At 32.2% G+C, this 24,350-nt stretch overlaps 1 protein-coding gene across 3 annotated transcripts; it reads right to left on the reverse strand.

The window, feature by feature from the left end:
- Nucleotides 1-2,011: 2,011 nt before the first annotated feature.
- Nucleotides 2,012-15,936, reverse strand: LOC127737824 (monocarboxylate transporter 12-like). 3 transcript variants are annotated; one of them, XM_052248760.1, is made up of 6 exons: nt 15,790-15,936; nt 9,587-9,833; nt 7,957-8,100; nt 6,217-7,116; nt 5,324-5,449; nt 2,012-3,490 (listed from the first exon to the last, which is right to left on the reverse strand). In XM_052248760.1, exons 1-6 carry the CDS (start codon nt 15,835-15,837, stop codon nt 3,318-3,320), a joined length of 1,638 nt encoding a protein of 545 aa, XP_052104720.1. In that variant the 5' UTR covers nt 15,838-15,936; the 3' UTR covers nt 2,012-3,317. The 3 variants fall into 3 exon arrangements, with proteins under 3 accessions (XP_052104720.1, XP_052104722.1, XP_052104721.1); XM_052248762.1 differs by lacking the exon at nt 15,790-15,936 and adding an exon at nt 11,896-12,255; XM_052248761.1 differs by lacking the exon at nt 15,790-15,936 and adding an exon at nt 11,819-12,255.
- Nucleotides 15,937-24,350: the final 8,414 nt, after the last annotated feature.

Below are 24,350 nucleotides of genomic sequence, written 5' to 3' on the forward strand. Positions count from 1 at the left end.
TACATGACAGTCGGCAGTCTTCGGATTGCATCTTGATGATTTATAAGTTGTTAAAAAATATAAGATTATATAATCTTGCCGCGTCCGAATAATAATTCTTTCTCAACAACAATTTTTCTGTTTTAAATTGTCATTGGGTTGTAGTTTCATTGTCGAATACACATATTTCATATATTTATATAATTACATTACATGTATGTTTCACGAGAATCCGTTAGTTTGATTGGCTAACAACAATCGTGTCATTCAGAAATTAACCTTCATATCAAAATGAAATGTTACATTCGTGTTGACACGTGCTTCCATAAAAAAAGTGTATGTTATATTCGTGATGACACGTGCATCCACAAAAAAATGCACAGGTAAATAAAAGAAAAACTCGATAAAATTTTTTTATGGTCTTATTAGCATAAAAATGTAATTATAAGAAATGAATGCTTCTTTTTGTAATTTTATTCGGGTGTAAAGGTGTTGATCGTGCACACATATTTACAATGAAGCGTTTCCGTGCATTATACAAAATGTGCTTCGGTCAACACTTTTACACCCTAATAAAATTACAAAAAGACGCATTCATTTCTTAAATGAATATGAAAGGAATAAGACAACGTAGATCGAGTGGAGTAACTATTTTCACAAACATATTAATATGCATGTACATGTAATATGATGTCGGTGGTTGTCTTATTACCGATGTTAACTATATGGGACTGAATGTTGTCTACTTTGTTGTTCCTTCTTTCATTCGTCAACTAAGTCATTATGATTTGTAAAGAATAAGGAAAACAGCTAGTTTAGCAGCTTTAAAAGCAGACTCGTTCTGGTACTGTTATGCATCGCAGTTTATGACCAAACTCAGTATAGACTCGTCTAAAATTGCATTTAATTGATTAATTCAACAACACTTACCGTTACCTTGATATGTTTTCGTTAAATAATCCAGAATTTTCTTAATATACTGCCGAAATTTACCTAATTGAAAGGAACTAACTTTAAATAAATCAAATATAAACGGTATTAACTGTCTTTTCCTAGATTTTGATATTTCAGTTTTACACGGGAAACGCTACACAAAAATGTACGACAAAAGGAACGATTTTTCGTTCCCTATTGTTAGTTTTCCTGTTTTGGACGCTGATTTTCCTTTGGCACCATCTTACGGTGTTTATATATCACAACTTGTTCGCTATGCCTGTGTTTGGAGTGAAGTTTTGGATTTCAATGAACGTAATCTATGTATTACTAGTAAATTGTCAAGTCAGGTATTTCTTTACAACCAATCACTTAAAACCTTTAATAAATTCTTCCATGGATACAAAGATTTGGTTTGGAAGTTTGGCTGTACTTTTAGAAATTTGGATAAGATCCGTGTAAACGTATCGATCCTTTAGATAAACTTATTCTAAAAGGTTATCAATTCAACTAACTAGATCTTTGAATATTGTTTTTATTGGTATAAATATTGATTTTATTATCAGTAAATTAAAATCAAACTAAATAATATTGTTATACACTTAAGCACATTCATGGCTCTAAAGTCTGTCGATACTTGTTTCTTGGCATTGCACAAGGTCATGTTTTCTCGTACTGTAAATGACGTCTTTACACTAAATCCACTGGATGTTTGATGTGTACTGATTGATATTTTAGTTTAAGTCTAAGATGCATGATTTGTTTATTTGTTGTTATTGGCTTTGAACAAGCTGTCAATAACTGCGAGTACTCTCAGATCTGTACATAGTGTCTTTTTTTTGAGGGATGTTTAAATACCATCCCACGTCGAATCTGCGTTTTTTTTTGATGTTTTTCTGCTTTGTATCGATCTGATGAGTTAAGCTCGTTTCGACTGATTTTAATAGTTTGTTCTTATGTTGTATTGTTACCACTATCTCAGGTTAGGAGGAGGGTAACATCTCATTATTCTTAACAACCTTGATAAGACCTTTTCAGTTCACCATAGATTTTGTCCCCAAGGGAGGTGCCTAACACCCTTCATCTCATTAATTGTTAGTTATATTTAAATATATATATATATTTATTTAGAATCTACCCCTTTACAACGGGGGCACTTGCGGACGGGGTATCCACAAATGCGTCTAACATCATATGCAATGAATATATACAGACAAGTAAAAATATTCATATAACATTTTCAGAGTTAAAAATTGGTACATTGTAAAATAAGTTAATATCCCAACCCTTAACCATATGTATCCTCATGACAAAAACTTAACAATACACCATATATTTTGTCCCCGGGTGTCGTGTACTAGTACTTTACTTGAGCGAGTTCTTTGTGTGATATAGATAAAGCGGAGACATATGTTTAAGTACACGTAAAAAGTGCCACCTTTTCATTTTATAAATACATCATGTGTAGCAAAATAAGTAAACCTATTCAAAAGAATATAAATTTCCCAAAAAGCAACACCTCCTATACTATTGTGATTAAAGTATCAATATAAAAGACCCTGGTAATTATTTTTGTATTGCCTTTAATAGATTTCTCACAACAATTGATATAGAGTTTCAGATAAATATACTTGTGCAATAATGTCAAAAGAAAGTGATGAGAGGTTTTTAAATTAATCATACAGCAAAATCAGAAAACAGAATAATATACACATGTAGATTTACGTGGGGGTGTCTTAAATAATCTACATGTACTATTTCATATAAAGACAAAGCTATTTAATTCAAAACCAAGTTTTTTCGGCGAAGAGGGGGAGATGACACAAACTGAAGATCAGGATTAGTAAAAACCCTAAGCTTCGGAACAGCAGTTTTATTCCCGTGCTTGATATTAAAGTCACAACGAGACCTTCAACATGCAGACAGGTCTGGAGGAGATTTACAGAATGCAGAATAGTGACCTAAAAGATAAAATGAGGGAAAAATAAAATATAGAGAATAACGGGATGCAAAAGTATAAAGAATAACTGGGAAATAAAATAATCTGGTAATGCAATACTGATTACAGAAATGAACGATTTACAAAATTAATAAATCAGATGATTACAGTTCAATTTAATAGTAAAATAAGTTTCGTGATAATTTTACAGAATAAGCGTTATCTTTTAAAGATAAAGAAAAATGGCCCAAAAAATTTAAGAATACAGAAACGAAGAACTGCCATCCAGACCGTCATGCAGAAAAAGCTGAAAGGCTCGATTCTTACAAGACTTTAACATAGCTATTGAGGGTATCTTATGCGATAATTGTATTACTAAAAATATTACAAATGGCTGATCCGTACTTAATGTTCGATTTCGTTTTGACCTTTCATTCGAAGAAGAATCAGATAATTTCTGAAATTGTCAACAGTATGTTTTCTCTATAACCTCACACTCAGTATCAAGCATTAATGTTTGTTTGATGAAATATTTGCGTGCTACTGGTATAAGAGATACTAATAGTCCACCAAATATTAACACAGCGCCGATTGCATAGAAAGAAGTATTGTAATTCCCAGTTTTGCTGTAAAGCCACCCTGAAAAACAGAACTTTTTATCATTTATAAAGAATACAAAAAGAATGACCATTTATAAAGAACAAAATTAGTTTAGAGAGAATACTTCCACGTATATAAACAACACAATAGAACAACTTATATGATGAATAGAAAACAATTGTGAAACTCTTATTGCAAATTGGCTTTCCAATCGTTTGATGTCGACGAACGTGGTGAATGTCAATCCCTTTCTAATCGTTTGATGTCGACGAACGTGGTGAATGATAACCCAGAAACTCGTGCTGTGAAAACGGAAATCATTTATTGATAAATTTATAAATAAAAAATGTTGGTGTCTTTGAAAGATCTAAGACAGCGACAACATAGTGAATTTAGAGACAGAATCGTCGTAATGATCAACATGCAATTCCTGATGGTGACCGTTAAACTTCTGCATATATCCTTGTTTAAAATGTCGTCATCTGTATTCATGTCGTAATAACGTTTTTGTCCGTTACGGAATTCGGTGTTGATTTAAGATCTCCCATAGTCTCTGTTATATACATAGTTAATAGACCCAGGAAAAATTAAAGTTTATCATTTGTGTATTTTTGAAGACAGTATGTTGACCTTTATATGTCTTTTTGCGTATTTCTGTCGTTTCCTACTGACGTATATCTCGCGTCTCATTTTGTTCGTTTATAGGATCAAAGTAAAGAAACAAAAGTATTTGATCTTATCGCAAAAGTAGTTGCCTCTAGAACACCTCAAGGTTGTCTTAATAATTTCATTTAATGATAAACTCACTTTAATTGAAGAATACAAAATTAAATAAGGGTGAATGGATATATTTATATCCACTTGAGGATATTTTTTTATGAATGTGAAAAAAAATCAGAAACAACAAACCTCAACGGCAACACACAAAATAGATAATTACATCTGCAATTACAGGAAACTGCAGTAAAATAAAGATAAGATTTAAAAGGAACCACTTGTCAAGAACAACCCTTTCTTGTAAATTTATAGGAATTCATTAAGATGACATTAACACACATACACAAAGATTAAATATTGATAGAATAAAGCTAAAGTTACAGTAACTCACAGTATAATTCAGTGAATCTTTAAAAATGCACCACATGTCAAGAATAACCTTTCATTCAAAATTTGAAATAATACATTAAACGCACACACACACACACTGCAAATACTACATTTTTCAAAGCTTTAGTCATATGATACTTCAAATTTGAAGAAAATTTCTATGTTTTATATACTTGAATGGTTAAGTTTTAATATAAAACACGCGGACATGGACCTTCTTTTCTCTATCTTATCAAAGTCTTCAGATATGTACTGCTATTGAATTATTGCCTTCCAGATCTCTAATTCGCCGATAGCGTATCCGTATGCTGTGACCTTAACCATGCGATCCCTCATTAACATTTCGGGAACCACACAGAGCAAATGCAAGGGAAAAACGCATGGAAAAATATAGAAAAAAAATATACATCGCTCTAGAGTACATAAATTGTAAATCTTTTACTTATTTTCCACGCGCTCGATGATTCTGTGTTGATTTTTTATTTATTAAGGTCACGTTCGGTAAACGTCGGCAAAACAACACGAAAGTTAATTACAAGGGGAAGTTTTCACTGAATTTGATATTTTTGTCGATGATATGTAATGGATTCTTAATGAATTTAAAAAATCGTGCATAGAGGATTTATTTTAGTATATATACATGCATTGGTTCAATAATTTCCTTAACATTATAATTTTAAGGAACTCGTTTCATATGACTTTAAAAAAAAATAAACATTACAATAGTAGTGCATTTTTTGGTGAATTAAAATTTATTTAATTTACCTGCAGCTGGTGGTCCAATAAATGATGCTATTCCTTGCACCATTATGACAATTCCTAAAGCATTACTAAATTTCTCTAATCCTAATAAATCTATAAGTATTATAGCATACAAACAGACGAACACACCTGAAATAAAAATTGAATAGCTTGCAAACATGTGAAGAAGTGTAATTTGAATTGGATGAACATTGTAAAAGTGCAAGTACTCCGTATGATGAACATGTAACAAAATCCCATCCTTGTGGACTCTGTTGGATAGTTGTCTCATCGGCAATCATATTACAACTCCTTATTTCATTACATACATTTGTACATATATATACATGTGTTTAATAAGTCTCGTCATGCTCATTTGCAAATTAAAGTCATATAACAATCCATACATCGTACCGTATAAAAGTTAAATTTAATTTTTGATCGAATATTGCATGTTCTTATACTCTTTGACGTTTTATATCTTTGATATCAGTTTTAATTTTTTTGGTTTTATTTATTAACAGTTTGGTATAAATCGGGGCGGCCATTTGTGTTTCTATATCTGGTGTACACGCGTTTTCACAGTAGAACTCATTTTGTCCGTCTTTTTCTGTTGAGGTCTCACTATCGCATATGATTCAGATTGAACACATATAGGGTATATTGGATCCAGGGAAGCGTTTAAAACTCAGATTATTCAGTACATTTGATACAGGGAAGCATTTAGAACATAGAATATTTGGTATATTTGATTTATTTTCTTTATAGTGACTAACTGTTTAACATGAACAAAATATAAAGTTCCGATTTAAATAAAATTGTTACTTGCAATTATGTGAGATTAAAACCATTGATATATTGAGAAGAAAAAAAACATGTGATACTTTTTGAAGATTCACGGAACAAATAAATCTTACCACTAAAACATCCAAACAACGCTGAATAAACCATCAAATATTCCACACTGTCATTAAAAGGATTGATAATAGTAGCCAATCCACAAACCACCATTGAAGTGCTGTATAACAGCAGACGATTGACCCACTTTCGGTCTGCTAACCAGCCAATCACAATGCGACCAGCCATGTTTGCTATTCCAATAACGGATATAAAAAGGGCGCTGTCAGATTTACTAACACCCTTTTCCTGTGATCGATCAGGCAAGTATATGTATGGAGCATTCAAACCAAGCATTATAATGAAGTTAGAAAACAAAAAAATTATAAAGATAAAATTTTTGAATAAAGAAAAATCATAATATGATAACGCTGACTTAAGTATTCGTGTGAACGTATGTTCTTTTGGTACATTTTTAAAATCTCCCTCTTCCTTCGGACATAAATTACTTTTGCAAATAGCTGACAGCACTATTTGCTTATTAGCAAGAAATTTCTCTGTTTCTTCGAAAAGTTTTGCATCGTAAGTTTTAACAGTTAATAAATCAAAATCACAAGTTTTGCTTACCTCCGAAAAATTATTTGAACTGATATCATAGGCAACATTTTGAGGTACAGAATATAAATCTGGATCAGAAGTTTCCTCTGTATTTATACAAATGTATTTATCATTGTCAAAATGGTTTACATGCGGTCTCAATAACGAAGCGAACACTGCTAGGTTTAGAACTATTCCCCCAAGAATTAGAGTTGAACCTTTCCATCCATATTCATTTAGAAGTCCTTCCACAATCGGTGCAAATATAAAAGTTCCAACACCAGTTCCACAAACAGAAATACCCATTGCAAATGATTTCTTCTTTTCAAAATAGATACCAACAGAAACGACAAAAGGTAAATATACCAATCCAAATCCAATCCCTGTTGAAAAAAGTAAGGTCAGTGTAATGTATTAATATTATTAATTTAACCACATTTTAGTGACTATAAAATTTACTATAGGGTATTTGTTCATTGTTGAAGGTTGCTTAAATATACATCATTTGGACTCTGGTGGTGGATAGTTATCTCTGTGGAGGTCATACCATACATTTGTATCTCATTTTTTTTTTATACACATAGCATTGCAACGTGTTAAAGTTAATGAAGATGTGACAATAGATAAGATATGTTGGAACCATTTTAATCTTTTTGGAAGCTTTTGTTTTAAATGTGTACAATTAATTGTGCTGTTTTCGTGGTAGTCTTTCTCTTTTATTAAATATATTTCTGTTGATTCAATGCATTTCTTTTGCTTTCTTATTCGCATAGGAAAGGATATCTGGTTTAGTCATTTGATAACATTTACGGTACCAACTTCAACTTGTAAAACAACACACTAGTTCAAACAAAACGATCATAGAACTTGTAAAACACCACACTAGTTCAAACAAAACGATCATAGAACTTGTCAAACACAACACTAGTTCAAATGATCATAGAGATAAATCGGTAGAATGCTAGGATTTGTAATCCATAGCTTTGTTAAATTGTTCAACAGAGATTGACATTCCGATATCGATCCTTGCATACATGTACACTGAACACTAAAAAGAGTGTCGTGTGCAAAGCATGTTTACATTTACAGATATCCCAAACGGTTTATACTGTAGTTTGTTAAGTTTATTTTTGTGCCTTGTGGTTTTTATTTTTGGTTCAATACCTAGCTCATTACTTTCGAGCATTTTTATATGACTAATTACATGTAGTTTGGAAAAGTACCTGAAACAAGTCCAAGTGAGACATACAGAAAATAAATATTTTCAGTAAATCCACTAGATATAAACCCGATCCCAGCTATCAAAGATCCAATAATGCTAATCATCCGATTCCCATGCCGGGTTGACAATACACTTGATACTGGACCTATACACACACATGTATTTTTATACTTAAAACAAATTTAATATGTTAAATAATACCATAAAAACCAATTTAATAGGTTAAATAATACCATAAAAACAAATTTAATAGGTTCAATCATAATCTGTAATAATACTATAAAAAAGCAATATAATATTGCATATTCTCCAGTTTTTTTTATATCTAGAACATATGCAGGATAATTTATTGACAGTTTTTTCAACGACATTAAATCTTGTTTGTCTATAAACACAAATTCAACGTTATCAATGTTTGAACATTTTATTACAATGAACTTTTTAAATTTTTCAAATCCCTTTCACTTTTCTTTTCGATTGTCACATTGCCGAATGAGAAGGATTAAAGGATTTTACTTTCAAGAACATCACGACAGATGCCACACAGGAACTTCTTACTCTTCCGGAGTACATACGATCAACCTAATGTGCGTTCCTTTTATTCAATCTTGTGTAAAGTTTTGTTATTGTCTTTTTTTGCCCTGGTTTCATTGTTTTATTGTACTTATTGTTTAGAAGAGTCTTTGGTAGGCTAAACGCGCTACTAGCGTACATAATTATAAGCCTGATATCATTGATGAGATTTTATATGTCCAAAGAATTAAAAAAAAAAATGTTCTCCATTTATAAATAGCCGGAATAATATCACTATAACTGTGCGTTTTAATTCTAACAACCAGCAATTTATTACATTAAAAGTTTGAACATATTTATTCGTTTTGGTATTTTAATGTAAAATCAAGAGATATACAGAAATGACCAGTAAAACATACAGATAACAGACCCAAAGTTGTTTAAAATAAATAATAATTTAAGATAAAATGTTAATTCTAACGACAGATCGATAAATATATCAAATTTCGACCAGAGAACAACGCTTTTGTGAAATAAGTCTGTTTAGACATTTGTCTAACTTAGCAAGTAAACATAAATATAATATGTCTGGAAAATTATGACTTTGTCCATTGTATCTAATAAATGAAAATATTTGTGATTAATTGTTTTGAAAAAAAAAACTTGTGACGTTAACTAGCTGACATTTTAATGTGCCCTTTGGGTGTTTTAATATTTGTGTTTGTATCAGAAATGCTCCTATATTTTACAAGGAAATTTTATAACAATTTTGACAGCATTTGTTTGAGTTGTTTGTGTTGTTGATAAATTAATTTTTTTATTGTTAGTGAGTTTTTGCTTCGTGGTTATATTAATTTTAGATGAAGAACAGCAATAAAAATCCCGTACCTTTGGTTTGGATTTAGTTAAGAGTGCATGTAGGGATTATATGTCATGATTCATAAAAGATATATCAAAATTACCTGGATCGAACTTGATAACGCGATTTTATATAAATCAAAAATAGCAAATTTTCCAATGCCGCAAAGAGTAATTCCTTGTATCTTTGATGATGTTTTTTACAGAATAGTTGCACTTTTATATGATTTTTAATAACTAAATAAACAATAAGTATTTACTCGATACCATCAAAGTTCCAAAGGTTATTGAACTGATCCACGCAGTTGCTGCTTTTCCTGTCTGAAGTTCCTCTGACAATTCAACAAACAGTATTCCAAATGAGTTGAGTATTCCAAAAACAATAAAGTTCATCATGAACGCTGCAAAAACAATAACCCATCCGTATCTCCCATCTAGAGGCCTTGCAATACCAATTTCCACTTCTTTACTCGTTTTGTCGTCAGTGGGTACCATTATTCTCCTTATCTGTAAGATATTTCAACATAATCTCTTTTTCAAATCCTCACAAGTGTGAAAGCTATAATATACCATGTACATTTAACGTGAGGATACCCAAATTGCACCTATTTAGACACCTACATTTTTTTTTAAAAGAGACAAACGTTCATCTGGAGTGCATCACTTTTCTGAAGTTTTTATGTGTGAAGAAATAAATACACAAGAAGCAGTGTCAATCGAAATGTTAGTTGTCTGTTGGAAAATATTGACTTTGACCTGCTTTAAATTGTTATGTCTTTGAAGAAGTTGAGTCTCAAATACTTAAATTATGAAACTACGACTGTTAGTTAAACCTAATGACGTTCATAAATGTGGAATGTTAGGTGTCATAGATCTAAATTTGATTCACAACTTTTCCATGGAAATGCTTGTATACAGTATCATGAATTGTCTTTTCTTTTGGTTTATATTTTAAGTTATTTGGAGTCAAGTTAGGCTATTGATATTACCGTTGAGTTGAGAATAGTTACCTGTGTCTTTATCTATTCTTGGGTCATCAGAAATTACATTAAAATTTTACAATTGATTATAAAAGTAAAATATATTAAAATTATACATAAAAGTAGTATTGGGTATGTATGTCAATGACACAGTAACTAATCAACTAAATAGAACCCAACCCAGAATTTTAAATAAACCGGCAACATATATATATATATATATATGTAGGACTCTAAAATGCGAGGGTATCTAAAGTGCGATGGTCACGCTAAAGTGCGATGGTCTTTGATAAAGTGCGATGGTGTCTCACGCTAAAGTGCGATGGTTGTTTGTTTGCAAAAGTACGATCATGGTATTTCACTTAAGTGCGATGGACCAATAAGGTAAGGTTCGAGGGCTTGAAACGTTATAGTACATGGATGTTAAAAAATAGCATTTTTTTTTCAAAAGCTAGTATGCTCAGGTATAACATATGTGACGGCCTTTATAATTTACCGGTAGGCTTACGTAATTGTTTCCAAATTTAGAAGACCGACCAGGTAATAATTGCAAAAAAGTCATTTAGATGTCACAAAATACTATATTTCCTGTAAATGTTTTTTTTTAACAATTCGGGAGTATTACCGGGTAAATATTTGGATAATTGGTGTAGCAAGCCGTTCAAATAGTCTATCAATAATCTGAACACCTCCCCTTACAGTCGTCATTACAAATACAAAATTCGTTCATTGTCAGAATATACGTAACATTTTTTTGTAAAAGCTTTAATGTAAATGCGAGAGAAATGCGAAGTTCGCCGAGCTACATTTACCTCCTTTTTCGTAGCAAGTACAAATACATGTTATATTTTCCTACAATGTACAAACTATGTTATAATTTACGATTGAAAACATGAACCTTTATTTTACCGATGTTATTTTTCAATAAAATCGACAACATTTTAACGGGGACCGCAAAGTAAACTGATCTAAACTGCAACGTAAACAATGATTTAATCAAAAGTATTCGTTCGCTTCCAATAGAAGCAGGATACAGGAGACCTATGTGTATACTATTTTGTATCTATATAGTAAAATGGTCGACTGAAGGACACATTGTCAAGTCCTTCTTCCAGCACCCGAAAAAAAACCCAATTGCTTCAGCAGACAAAGCACAGTAAGGTTTGAAATAAAGTCATGGACATTTGGTTTAAAAGTAGTTAATCAAATATTTTTAATTTATCTTCCAGCATGTACATTTTTGGTTTGTATAAACGACTGTTAATGACCATCGTACTTTAGCGTCTCCATCGCACTTTAGAGTCCTACATATAAACCTAGTGAACGATCTTTCTTACGAGGGCGTTGGACCGCTATGAAAAACTTTACTGTACACAGTAAATAAATTATGCATACACCTAAAAAGTGTACAAAACAACACCAATATTAAAAAAAAAGGAAACGGTAAATATCAATTATAATATATATATGGTTAACTTTTAACATATCATTCGAGCTTTCTCTAGCACTTACCTCCTAAATACATGTTGTAAGTCTTCTTAAATGAAATATAAGTTGCTCAGTATGAACCCGTCTCTTTCTATACTTACACTAGTGGCTTTTAAAATGCGTATAAACTATTATGTATTATAATAATAAACTATTATTCCGAACCTCAGAGTGAATATAAATAAATTCACTGAAGGCATATTTAACTGCCCTAAAAGTGTTTACATCTTTTTGGTCCTTTATGCTCTGATGGCTAACTATCTTATTGACAATCCCGCATCAATTTACCACAATTACTCCTCGCACAATTTAAAATTGTTTAGTGACTGGAGTAAAGATATTTTTCGCCTATTCTACATGGATTTCTTGTTGTCTCTTTCATACGATGGCCGAAGTGAGCCGACAAAAATACTTTTTAAAACTTGTATAGTACTCTGTACAGAAAGTTTGTACATAGTCCGCATAAAAGATAGTACTCTGTACAGAAAGTTTGTACATAGTACTATCTTGTTGTTTTACTTCCGGATAAAAAGATAGTACTCTGTACAGAAAGTGTGTACATAGTACTATATTGTTGTTTTACTTCCGGATAAAAAGATACTACTCTGTACAGAAAGTTTGTACATAGTACTATCTTGTTGTTTTACTTCCGGATAAAAAGAAAGTACTCTGTACAGAAAGTTTGTACATAGTACTATCTTGTTGTTTTACTTCCGGATAAAAAGATAGTACTCTGTACAGAAAGTTGGTACATAGTACAACAAGTTATTTTACTTCCGGGTAAAAAGATAGTACTCGTTCAAACAGAAATTTTGTACAGCTTAATTCATTGTTTTAATTGGTTTTTTTTTTATTGAAAACAAATCGTTTGATTTATTCATTTAAAATAAATAGTGATATGTTTCATAAGATAAAAAATCAGTTATGCTTTGATAAAAGTCGTTAAAATTATTCCTGAGAACCCAACCTCACAAGAGCAGAGTTAGTTGAGCCTAGATATTTGATTTATCGACGTATTTTTATCTGGTTCTTTCATCATGTTCATTGACTTTCATGATAAATTGTAAGGGAATACCAGATATAAAACAGTCGGTAAATTATGGAACGCCATAGCTGTCTTATGTGGCATTTGCTATTAAATGCTGTGGATATTTCATTTTATGACGGTGCTTTTGTATTATATGATGGTGTTTTTTTTATTATGTGATGGTTCTTTCGTATTATACGATGGTGCTTTTTTATTATAAGATGGTGCTTTTGTATTATATGGTGGTGCTTTTTTATTATGTGACGGTGCTTTTGTATTATAAGATGGTGCTTTTTTATTATATGGTGGTGCTTTTTTATTATGTGATGGTGCTTTTGTATTATAAGATGGTGCTTTCTTATTATGTGATGGTGCCTTTTTTATTATATGATGGCGGTTCCGGTGATCAACGTGTGGCGTGTATTTGAAAACAGACACGGGTCAATTGCTAATAAAATATGAAAAAATCTTATATCAAGAAAATCAATTAAATCTTAAAAAGTTTTTAGGGATTATTATGTTTGAAATAAAAAAAATCAATTAAATATAATTGATAAATGAATTTATCAATATACCGGAATTGGACAACCCGCTGACCCGGCATTGTTTTCGGCGATATATCCGTAATAAAAATGGCGGGATCTACGAGCATGAGAAAAATATTAGAAGAGTTGAAGTTACACATTAGAACTTTACTTTATCATTAACTCTAGGTGTTTAAACTCATCAAACATACCGGGTTACTTGCACCAAGTAGTAGCAAATGTCAGCATTCCAGGAAGATTTTATGATGTCAAAACTCATCAAAAATACCGGGTTACTTGTACCAAGCAGTAACAAATGTCAGCATTACAGGAAGAAGACGTGATGTCAAAACTCAAAATAACATATTACGATCAAATTATATTAGTTATGTTTCGCAATTTTGTTTTAGTTTTATTGATGCACGTACAATTAAATTTCAAAGTAAAAGTTTTAAGCACAAACGACAAAAACAGACGAGACCTACAACCATTTATTTAACCTACCCCAAACATTATCAAATTTAAATACAATGCAATAAAACATACAAAACACATATTTACTCACTCAAATCGCTCTTGCTCAAAATATAGAATAGTGTTATTAAAAAAAGAAATACAGCGAAATATACAAAATCGTAAGCCCGGAAACCGCACAACTGCGATGACAATGAACAGGAAACCTGTAAGGATACACTTTAAATCAAAAACAATTTTGCTAAATGCCCAACTGAGTCCCTGATAGAGGAAAGAAGAAAATCATACGATAAAGGATGACGGAAAGAAACTACCTATCCATTATGGAAACAAATATAAACCTCAGACATAAAAAAAGATTGGTGTGATAGTTTTCAACATGGAAACTATCACATGTTTCAAACAAACCTAGAAAATTCAACTGAAAGAAGGATCATAAAATATACAATTTAAGGATCATATGAAATCAATTTGGCAAAATAACTTCAATGACGTCTAAGGATTACATATTACATATTTATATGGAAAAAAGTTGTTACCATCCAGCAAAACCATAAATGAAGCAATCAGGTCTGTGTATCCTGTCAAAATGAAGACCCACCCACGTTTAATAGATGTGACAAAAACAACCTTATTTGGCCATTTAAACTTTTTTTTATTACAGCGTCACTAATAAGTCTGTTGTAGTTGAAACGCGCGTCTTGCGTTCAAAATTTTATTCCTGGTTTGATGAGTTTAATTATATACAAGCGGACGGCATTTTTTATGAAATGCATGTATAAATTCAGCATGATCTTTGAATTTGTGTTTTAAAAAGTTATTTGAACCTTTGCATTCTTTTTTCAAATGTAAATGCAATAATAAATCACATTTTAGACCATCAAAAGTTGGTGTATTACTCGATTGATTGTTAGTGTTAAACATCACTTTCAGCACTACTGGCTTTATAGTAGCGGTCAGATTTTATTTTTCCGGAATGTCTGGAGAAAACCACCGACCTTCAGCAGGAAAAATGGCTATCCTAGTCAATTAAGATTAGAGTCGCACGCATCTGCCATGTGCGGAGTTCGAACTCACAACCTCAAGGTTGACAGGCTAGTGATACAATAGATGAGCTAGTTAAACCACGCGGCCAACAGGGCTTTTTTTTAAATTACAACATTAAACCTAGACTCTCCTAACCTAAAACATGCCCGTCATGGTCTGTTTTCGAAAGAACCTGCTAGGACATCTGAAAATAAATTTATTTGCAAAATGTGCTTTCTCATGCAATAAGACATAAACATAGATTCTATGAATGCATTTCCTTTGATTTGAACATTCGTATGTGTATAGAAAGGGTTTTATTCTATAATTTGAAATACCAACATTTGAAAGGCATATTTAACCTTAATCTCAAATAATAATTTCTCATCACAAATACTAACGTACATTAAATATGTATTTCTAGCTTCGGTTTAATGTCTTACTTGAAAAGAATATAAAAATAAGATGGTGTGGTATGATTATCAATGAGACACCTATGTCACCGTATGGCCTTCAAAAATAAACAAAATCCAATACCATATAGCAAGCTATAAAAGGCCCCGAAATGACAAATGTAAATGTAAAATAATTCAAACGAGAAAACTAACGGCCTGAGTTATGTACAAAACACTGTCTGTTTGTTTACATTTTACACCATACTTGCGCGAAAAAAAAACGTGATCACGATTGAAAAAACACAGGAAACCTGTTGTGTAAATAGCGTTTTTGTGTGCTGTATTTTCTTTATTTGTGACGTCTCATATACAGGTATTGAAAAGTCAGTTCATGTCTGTGAAATTAAATGACAAAACTATTTCCAATCTAATAATTTTGTTAATTGTCTAAAGAATACATATAAAAATAAGAAGATGTGGTATGATGACCAAGCGACGTAGAAGTTAATTAGCTTGCATGCTTTTCCATTTGAAATATACAGATCCTACCTGTAATGACCATTTCGTAGATAAAACAATGGAAGAGTAGAAGTACATCTATTATCAGCTAAAGTTCGGTAGACCCCTGAGACACACAAGTACATAATAAATTGTAATGTTGCGTGCACTGTACGTGTATTGATTATTACTACACTACATATGATTACAAGTATATAAATGAAGTAATTATAAATATACATTGAGTCTTATGTCTAAACAGTATGACGTGTACAAATTATTTGTAACGATTGATACAAAACTGTGTCAACGTAGTAGTGTAAATAAGTAATGTTATATTACACAATCAATTCAATCTTTGATCTATAACAGGTGATATTAATGCAATGAGCTATAGGTTACAATTTGTCAAAGATTCAGCTTTTGAAAAATTAGTTTGTTTGAAGAAAAACTCACAGCTCTTTCAGTCATACTTACATTTCATTGAGGTTCAATATAACCTCTGAACAAAAACTGCTGTTAAGGGAGCAACCATTTAACTTCCGGGGGTGGGTTACGGTTTTTTGTCTGAGTCAGAAAATTATTTTTTCTTCGAGTGATTCTCATATTTTTTAACTTATTTTACTGTTACTTACTACTAGTTTTTGTTATCGTAATTTTGAGGAAAAAATTGACATTCTCTAAGGTACTTCCGGCAAAACATGATTCTGATATTTTACAGGGCTAGCAGCAATATGAAAACACAGTAAAAAAATCAATATACTAATGCACCAAACCCTCCCCCTAATGTGAAAGGGGTCCCTTCGGGTATAAATAACATAGGAGACTTTCTAGAGTTCGGATGGTTTATTACCAGAGAATATAAACTCTGAAAAAACTAAATTATAAACATTAATAATAATCCAATATAACATAGAATATCTTATATAGAAATAAGAAGATGCATATATTATATCACAGACGATCATAATTTGGTTTAAACAATTTCTAATACCATAGTGTTACTATAAACATTAAGTACACATTTACTATAGAATGTTCATTCATTTAAGAATTGAATCCTCTTTTTGTAAATTTATTGGGGTGTAAAAGCGTTGACCGAAGTACATTTTCCGCGCTTCATTCTAAAAATGTGCGCACGGTCAACGCTTTAACTACCCTATAAAATTACTAAAAGAAGCATTCAATACTTATAATTACATTTTTTTGCTAGGATCATCAAAACACGATTTCTATCAAGTTTTTCTTTTATTTACCTTTGCACTTTATTGTGGAAGCTCATCATTTCATTTTGAAAGGAAGGTTAATTTCAGAATGACGCGAGATTGCCGTTAACCAATCAAACATTAAAACGTATTATAATGAACATACATGTGATGTAATTATACTTTAATAAACCGGTTTCTGTGACCGACATTTAAATAGACGTGTTAGGAAAGTCAATACGATTTTGACGCTGATGTTAAATACCAATACCACTACATGCTATAGTGGGGACCATCTCAAAAAGCACAGCTTATCATTCATTAAAGTTACCTGTATGGGTTTGTTTGATAATGCTGAGATGATTTTTAAACAATAAAATAATAACAATTTAATGATTCCGTGATACACCGAGGAGGCTCCAGCAAAACAACATGATCATTAATAATATTATTATCATTAAATTGCATTGTTTCATAGTAGTGATCGATTAAGTTTAAGATCGTTGTTCCCCCATTTCTTACTCTTTTGTTGAACGACTACAAGGATAATCCGCAAAGTGATCAAAAATAAATAAATAAAACAAAAACCGCTGCAATCACATCACATCCAAATCCGATTTTTTACTCTACATCAATCTTTGTATAAAATGTTCGTTTATTTGAAATTTATCAAAAATAAACTTTTCATGTCGGAGCCTTTGATAGCTTTTACGCGGGATGGGTTTTGCTCCTTGTTGAGGGTAATACGGTGACGTATAGTTGCAAACATTTACGTCATTTGGTTTCTGGTGGATATTTGTCTACTTTCGCAATCATACCATGTCTCCTTATTTTATATCATTTTCTAGAATGGGGAAATGTGTAGCTTTAAATTCTAATAAAAAAAAAACTAGAAATTTGTGTACTTGACAATTAAAAAAAAAGAATGAAACAAAAGCGTATCAATTTGATTATCTTTATCTTTTTATTTTATCTAGAAAGGTCAATCTGGCAATTTAATGTAACACTGAAAAGGGATAATACCTAAAACACGTTAAAATGTGTCAATCAATTATTCTAGTTTATTCTAGTTCACATTTAAACTGACATTTTCTTTCTATCAACTTTTGTCGGTTAGTTTTTCGGACAGAAGAGGTTATCGAATTTAGTTTTATAAGATTACCACATTTGGGCACTATTCAAGCTTGTTAAATTTACGTTTCAGTGAAGGATCGAAAGTTTTTTTCTCTTATTATCACGGCTTACTCCACCAACAAAACAGAACACTACGACTTTAAAATTAACATATTGTTGAAAGTGGCGTTTTGACGTTACGCACGATATTACGTCTCAACTGGTAACGTCCAAATTCGACGTTTTACACCGATAATCGAGGATATTGTTTATTCGTTGGTTTATATAACATGTTTCAAACATAATAAATTACACATCAAGCGTATGATCTAAGTAAATACTGACACAGCAGACCAAAGCCAATTAACTTATAAAACCTCAATGCGTTGACCTGAATAGACCAATTGATAAGAGAATTACTGGCGTGAACAATGATTAGAGATATACAACTAAATATAAATAAACCTTGACCGCAGATAATTGATAGCTATTAACGACCACTCTTATGAGAACGATCACAGACACTATACCATAATTACAAAAGTAGTTATTGTTGATATAAAGCCTGTAAACGTCCAGCAGGAAGTATTTCAAGATACCCAGTCTGATATTGTTGAAGTACTGAAAAAATATAAAACATGATAAAATAATTATTTTTATTATGCAAATATTTGGGCTTAAGGGCAACACGTTATGTTACAGAAAACTTCCTTGGCGTCATTGAATAAAAAGCGATGAATGTAAACTAACTGACGCCAACATTATACTTAACTATTCGAGCAGTGTGCGCGGCACACTGTGTGAATGCTTGAGGATATTTTTTCTCTAGTATCATGTAATTCACTCAGTTCTGTCATATTGTAAATCAAGAACAAAACAAATTACATGCTACCTGCAGTTGACACAAAGCACACAGTATGTACATAAAATGATAGTGTGTTCTCAGATAATTAAGGATAATTTGCCGCTAAAATACTGTGCCTGAGCTAGCCACATATCTTTGACAGAAATGCGTCACCATAGGGGTATTTGCATACACGTGTGTGTACGTCTACCAGTCTACTTGTCTCAGAGTACTTTAGCAAGCCGTTCCCGAGCGGTATAGCCTTACTTGATTTTCCACGTGGTACCGCATAAGAGTAAACCTTTGTGGGCATAGACCGACGTGAAATAGAGCTGTTGAGCAATCAAGATGAGACTATTCCTCGTTAAGGTACGTAGGCACCCTAACTACACAGAAAATGTTCATAAATGTCTGGCCTTAACATTTATAATAGTAACATAACGTGAACCATAAAGACACAACATCTTCGTAAAAATTCGGCGGTGTTGGGGCGGCTGGAGGGTTGATTTGAATTTTTGCACTGCTACTGCTACTAACTAATTAATGCAACTGACTGAATAAGCCTGACAAAGATTGAAAATTAACACGTGCACCAAGTTCATGAGACGGTTAAGAAAACATTGCCATCTCTACCACAGACGTCATAAAATTAGTAATAAAATGTGTATCTTCCACCTAAATAAAACAGAAGCCGATTCGGACAGAACATGAAACACTAATATAAACATCAATTAAAAATTTCTAATTTATATAACATGTTTCAAACATAATAAAATACACATCAAGCGTATGATCTAAGTAAATACTGACACAGCAGACCAAAGCCAATTAACTTATAAAACCTCAATGCGTTGACCTTAATAGACCAATTGATAAGAGAATTACTGGCGTGAACAATGATTAGAGATATACAACTAAATATAAATAAACCTTGACCGCAGATAATTGATAGCTATTAACGACCACTCTTATGAGAACGATCACAGACACTATACCATAATTACAAAAGTAGTTATTGTTGATATAAAGCCTGTAAACGTCCAGCAGGAAGTATTTCAAGATACCCAGTCTGATATTTTTGAAGTACTGAAAAAATATAAAACATGATAAAATAATTATTTTTATTATGCAAATATTTGGGCTTAAGGGCAACACGTTATGTTACAGAAAACTTCCTTGACGTCATTGAATAAAAAGCGATGAATGTAAACTAACTGACGCCAACATTATACTTAACTATCCGAGCAGTGTGCGCGGCACACTGTGTGAATGCTTGAGGATATTTTTTCTCTGGTATCATGTAATTCACTCAGTTCTGTCATATTGTAAATCAAGAACAAAACAAATTACATGCTACCTGCAGTTGACACAAAGCACACAGTATGTACATAAAATGATAGTGTGTTCTCAGATAATTAAGGATAATTTGCCGCTAAAATACTGTGCCTGATCTAACCACATATCTTTGACAGAAATGCCTCACCATAGGGGTATTTGCATACACGTGTGTGTACGTCTACCAGTCTATTTGTCTCAGAGTACTTTAGCAAGCCGTTCCCGAGCGGTATAGCCTTACTTGATTTTCCACGTGGTACCGCATAAGAGTAAATCTTTGTGGGCATAGACCGACGTGAAATAGAGCTGTTGAGCAATCAAGATGAGACTATTCCTCGTTAAGGTACGTAGGCACCCTAACTACTCAGAAAAATTTGGGGAACGATATTATATATGGCCAAAATAAAATATCATAGCCCAAAACGAAATATGTAACGTTATGTTGCCTGCCCAAGTTGCATATTGAGTAACCCCAAAATTTGAAGATGTTGTGCCTGATGAAGCCTTGTGTCTTGTTAAAATTAAAGTTGATCTAGAGAAAAATTAATGTCAATAAAAAAATCCTTAACCACAATATTGAGATCAACGTGAAAAGAAAAGACACAAGGCTAGGATGTAGGACATGTTACAAAGTTATAACCGATCGCGGATTTAATATCCGATTTAAATGTTCTACTGTAGCGTTTAAAACAATCTGATTTCCAACGTCCCAGTGATTGTATCATGCTGTCCTCAATACCTTTAGAACTAGCGCTAGTGGCCGCACCTGATCGAAAGGAATGTCCGCTATAATCCTTTTCACTATATCCTAATGCCATGAGGATTGTTTTAAGCTTGCTTATAAAATAGTTCCAGGAAACTGGGTTTCCGATTTCTTCAACAAAAAACGAATCATTGTGCTTTGCGTTTATAGATTTCGTCTAACACTCAGCAGCTGGAATAGCAATTTATACGAAAAAGCGATGTCATCAATCCTGAACAATGAAATTATAATACCTTGTCGGAAAATATCTGTGTAGCTTTTAAATTTATAGTTACTTCGCTTTCTGAAACAAAACATCTGAAATAGCAATTAATACGGACAAGCGATGCCATCAATCTTGAACAATGAAATTATAATGCTGCTAGCCGCGCCTGATTGAAAGGAATGTCCGCTAAACTCGTTTTGTCTAATTGTGTAACTGGACAAAATATCTCTATGCAGTCTAAATGGACTTCGGTCGGACAATAAATACTATTCTTGTAGTTGATACAATGTATTTGAAAAAATTACGTCGGTGAAATAGTAAGCTAACAATATGTCAAATGTAAATATAAACAGTGATGAAGATAATTGTCAGCAAAAGTTCTAAATTGCAGTTTTTCACACGATCGTATGTATTTAGGCCTCTTCAATAACTTCAGTTGATGTCAGTTCTTCACATAAATACGCTATAAGTATCACTTATCCAATTGGTTGAATGAACAACAGACAAAGAGCTTCTCCTCCATATTCCAAATATGAAATAAAGAAAACGAATGTAACTGTGTGCACAATATCTGGTATCATTTAACATACTAAACCTTACTATGTAATAATCAACCAAATTACAAAAAAAAAACAACTAATAGTAAGTAGTAAAATAAAATAATAGTTTCAATCAATCCAACCATTACATACACGTGTATCGTGACATCTGAACTTGTGATGAGTTAGATGTTTGCCCTATGTTGAAGTGTCAGTGTGACTTTGAGATAAAGGACGGCAATAAAAGCATATTGTGATATTGTGTCATGAATTGATATATACCATATCCTTTCTAACTTGCTCATAGTATGTAATCGTTGTCGAGGACAAATGTATATGAATTAGGATAAAACGTTAAGTTGCATGACTTGTCGATCATTCATTGTGTCATGGAACCTTAATTTCGTTAATTTTCCTAATCTGTAATCAAATTTACGTAGGTAAATTGATAAGGTCGTCGTTGTTGAGAACTTGAAGGTTAATTGTTTGATGAACTATAACAGACAGTCTGAATGACTGTTAGTTTAATGTACAAGCAGTTTGTGGACTAGAGGTAAACGATATTTGATGGGTGTTAGAAAGTGTCGAAAACTTTCATGAAGTGAATATAAATATATGACATGCGGGAGAGTCGAGTATGAATAGTTACAGCGAATGGACATTAAAGGAAGAGACCGATTTCATTAAGCCGCAACTCCTCTGAAACCGTACAAAGTCGGAAATATTTGTGAAATGACGTATAAATGTAGTGTTTTGTACTTCCTAAATTTGTCTTTGAAACAATCTTTTTCCACAGAAAACGCCAATTTTTTAGAAAATATCCAAATTCGGAGACCGTTATCGATCCGTGTCTTATACGCTTTCGCGCATTCTCAGTCAGTCAGGGGTTGATTCCTGATGAAGTACTATATATTTATTTTTTATCCGATTTCGATGGGATTTTTTTTTTGTCAACGGATTTGACGTAGCTCATACGGTTATTGAGTAAAAAAAAAAAAAAAAAAACTACTGAAAATCACACATTACCACACTTTTCTTGGGTATTAATTATCTTTATTTTCCCACCGAGATGAATGGGGTCTTTTGCATTATGTTCCTCATTTTCATCGTTTAAAAAAAATAGAATTAAATGCATTAACCGTGTCCAAGTCTTAACTGTGTCCACCTTATTACTGTGTCCACCTTATTACTGTGTCCACACTCTTTGTTTCAACACTTGCCCAATTGTACCGCGATTTCGCGGGCATCGCAGTCTAGTACCATATAATAAATGTGTTGTAGTCCGATGATTTTACTCTCATTCTCATGATTCTTGTGAATCCGCAGCATAGTGTCAAGTAAGAGCCTCTATGCAATAAACTGACCTGTCTAGAAGATAAATTTGTACCAGATTCTCAAGACACGTCTAAAATGTTGGTATACCAGTGCAATCTTATCTGCATGTAAGCCAATATCCACTCCCAGTCGTTAGCAGAAAATATCGGCATTGACCGAAACGCAAGCGTAAATAACAAACTAGTGAAAAATTCTGACGTACGTTTAGTGTTGTATACTAGATATATTTATATACATAGTTGTTACCATTTGAAATTTAGCATCCATTTTATATGAACAAATAATTGCATGCGTCTAATAGAACACATCACTTTTAATCAGCCAACTCGTTTCCAAGTAAATGTAATCTCACAAATTGCAAAATAAAGCATTTATTCCCATCCGGATCCGTTTCGACACAATCTAAAGTGTCAAATATCGAGTATAATTCTAAATCTTCATACCTCTTGTTGAAAATGTTGCGGGTGTATAATATAAACACAATAAGTATACTGTCGTAATTCGTATAGTTATGTTGGCATTGTAAGAATAGTTATGAAATAACCAAAAAAATTGATTTGAATTTTTGCACTGCTACTGCTACTAACTAATTAATGCAACTGACTGAATAAGCCTGACAAAGATTGAAAATTAACACGTGCACCAAGTTCATGAGACGGTTAAGAAAACATTGCCGTCTCTACTACAGACATCATAAAATTAGTAATAAAATGTGTATCTTCCACCTAAATAAATAATGGATTTTTACAGAAGCCGATTCGGACAGAACATGAAACACTAATATAAACATCAATTAAAAATTTCTAATAATTTTTTTTCTGATCAATATGGATACTTTTAAATGTTTGGTTGTACATATGCATGAAATATAAAGTGATCATGAGCCTGTCGAATTTGAAATACGCTCGTGACGAGGTTTGCTCGACTTCTATCTAAATTGACAATTATTGTCAAGTATCTAAAACCGAAGGTTGCCGGTTTTCCGACTTTCTCCACCAATGAATTCTGTCCGATATGATACAACCAAGGTCACTAAAACTGGCGTTTAACACCAAAACATAAAACAAACAATCATTTCGATTTGATTTTAAAAGAAATAAATATTTATAGCGTCCAGAATCGACAACGTTCTATTTTGTAATTCGTTGAGTGGAAAAACTTGCAAAACATTGGATTTGTTAAAAACTGAAGTCGTTTAGACTATGCAAATTGTCAAAAAGTATGTAACTGTATGGTTAAAGTACAATTACTGAAAAGCACTATTTTGTATGCA

This window comes from Mytilus californianus, unplaced genomic scaffold (genome assembly GCF_021869535.1).
Source record: "Mytilus californianus isolate M0D057914Y unplaced genomic scaffold, xbMytCali1.0.p SCAF_4, whole genome shotgun sequence".
Taxonomy (NCBI): domain Eukaryota; kingdom Metazoa; phylum Mollusca; class Bivalvia; order Mytilida; family Mytilidae; genus Mytilus; species Mytilus californianus.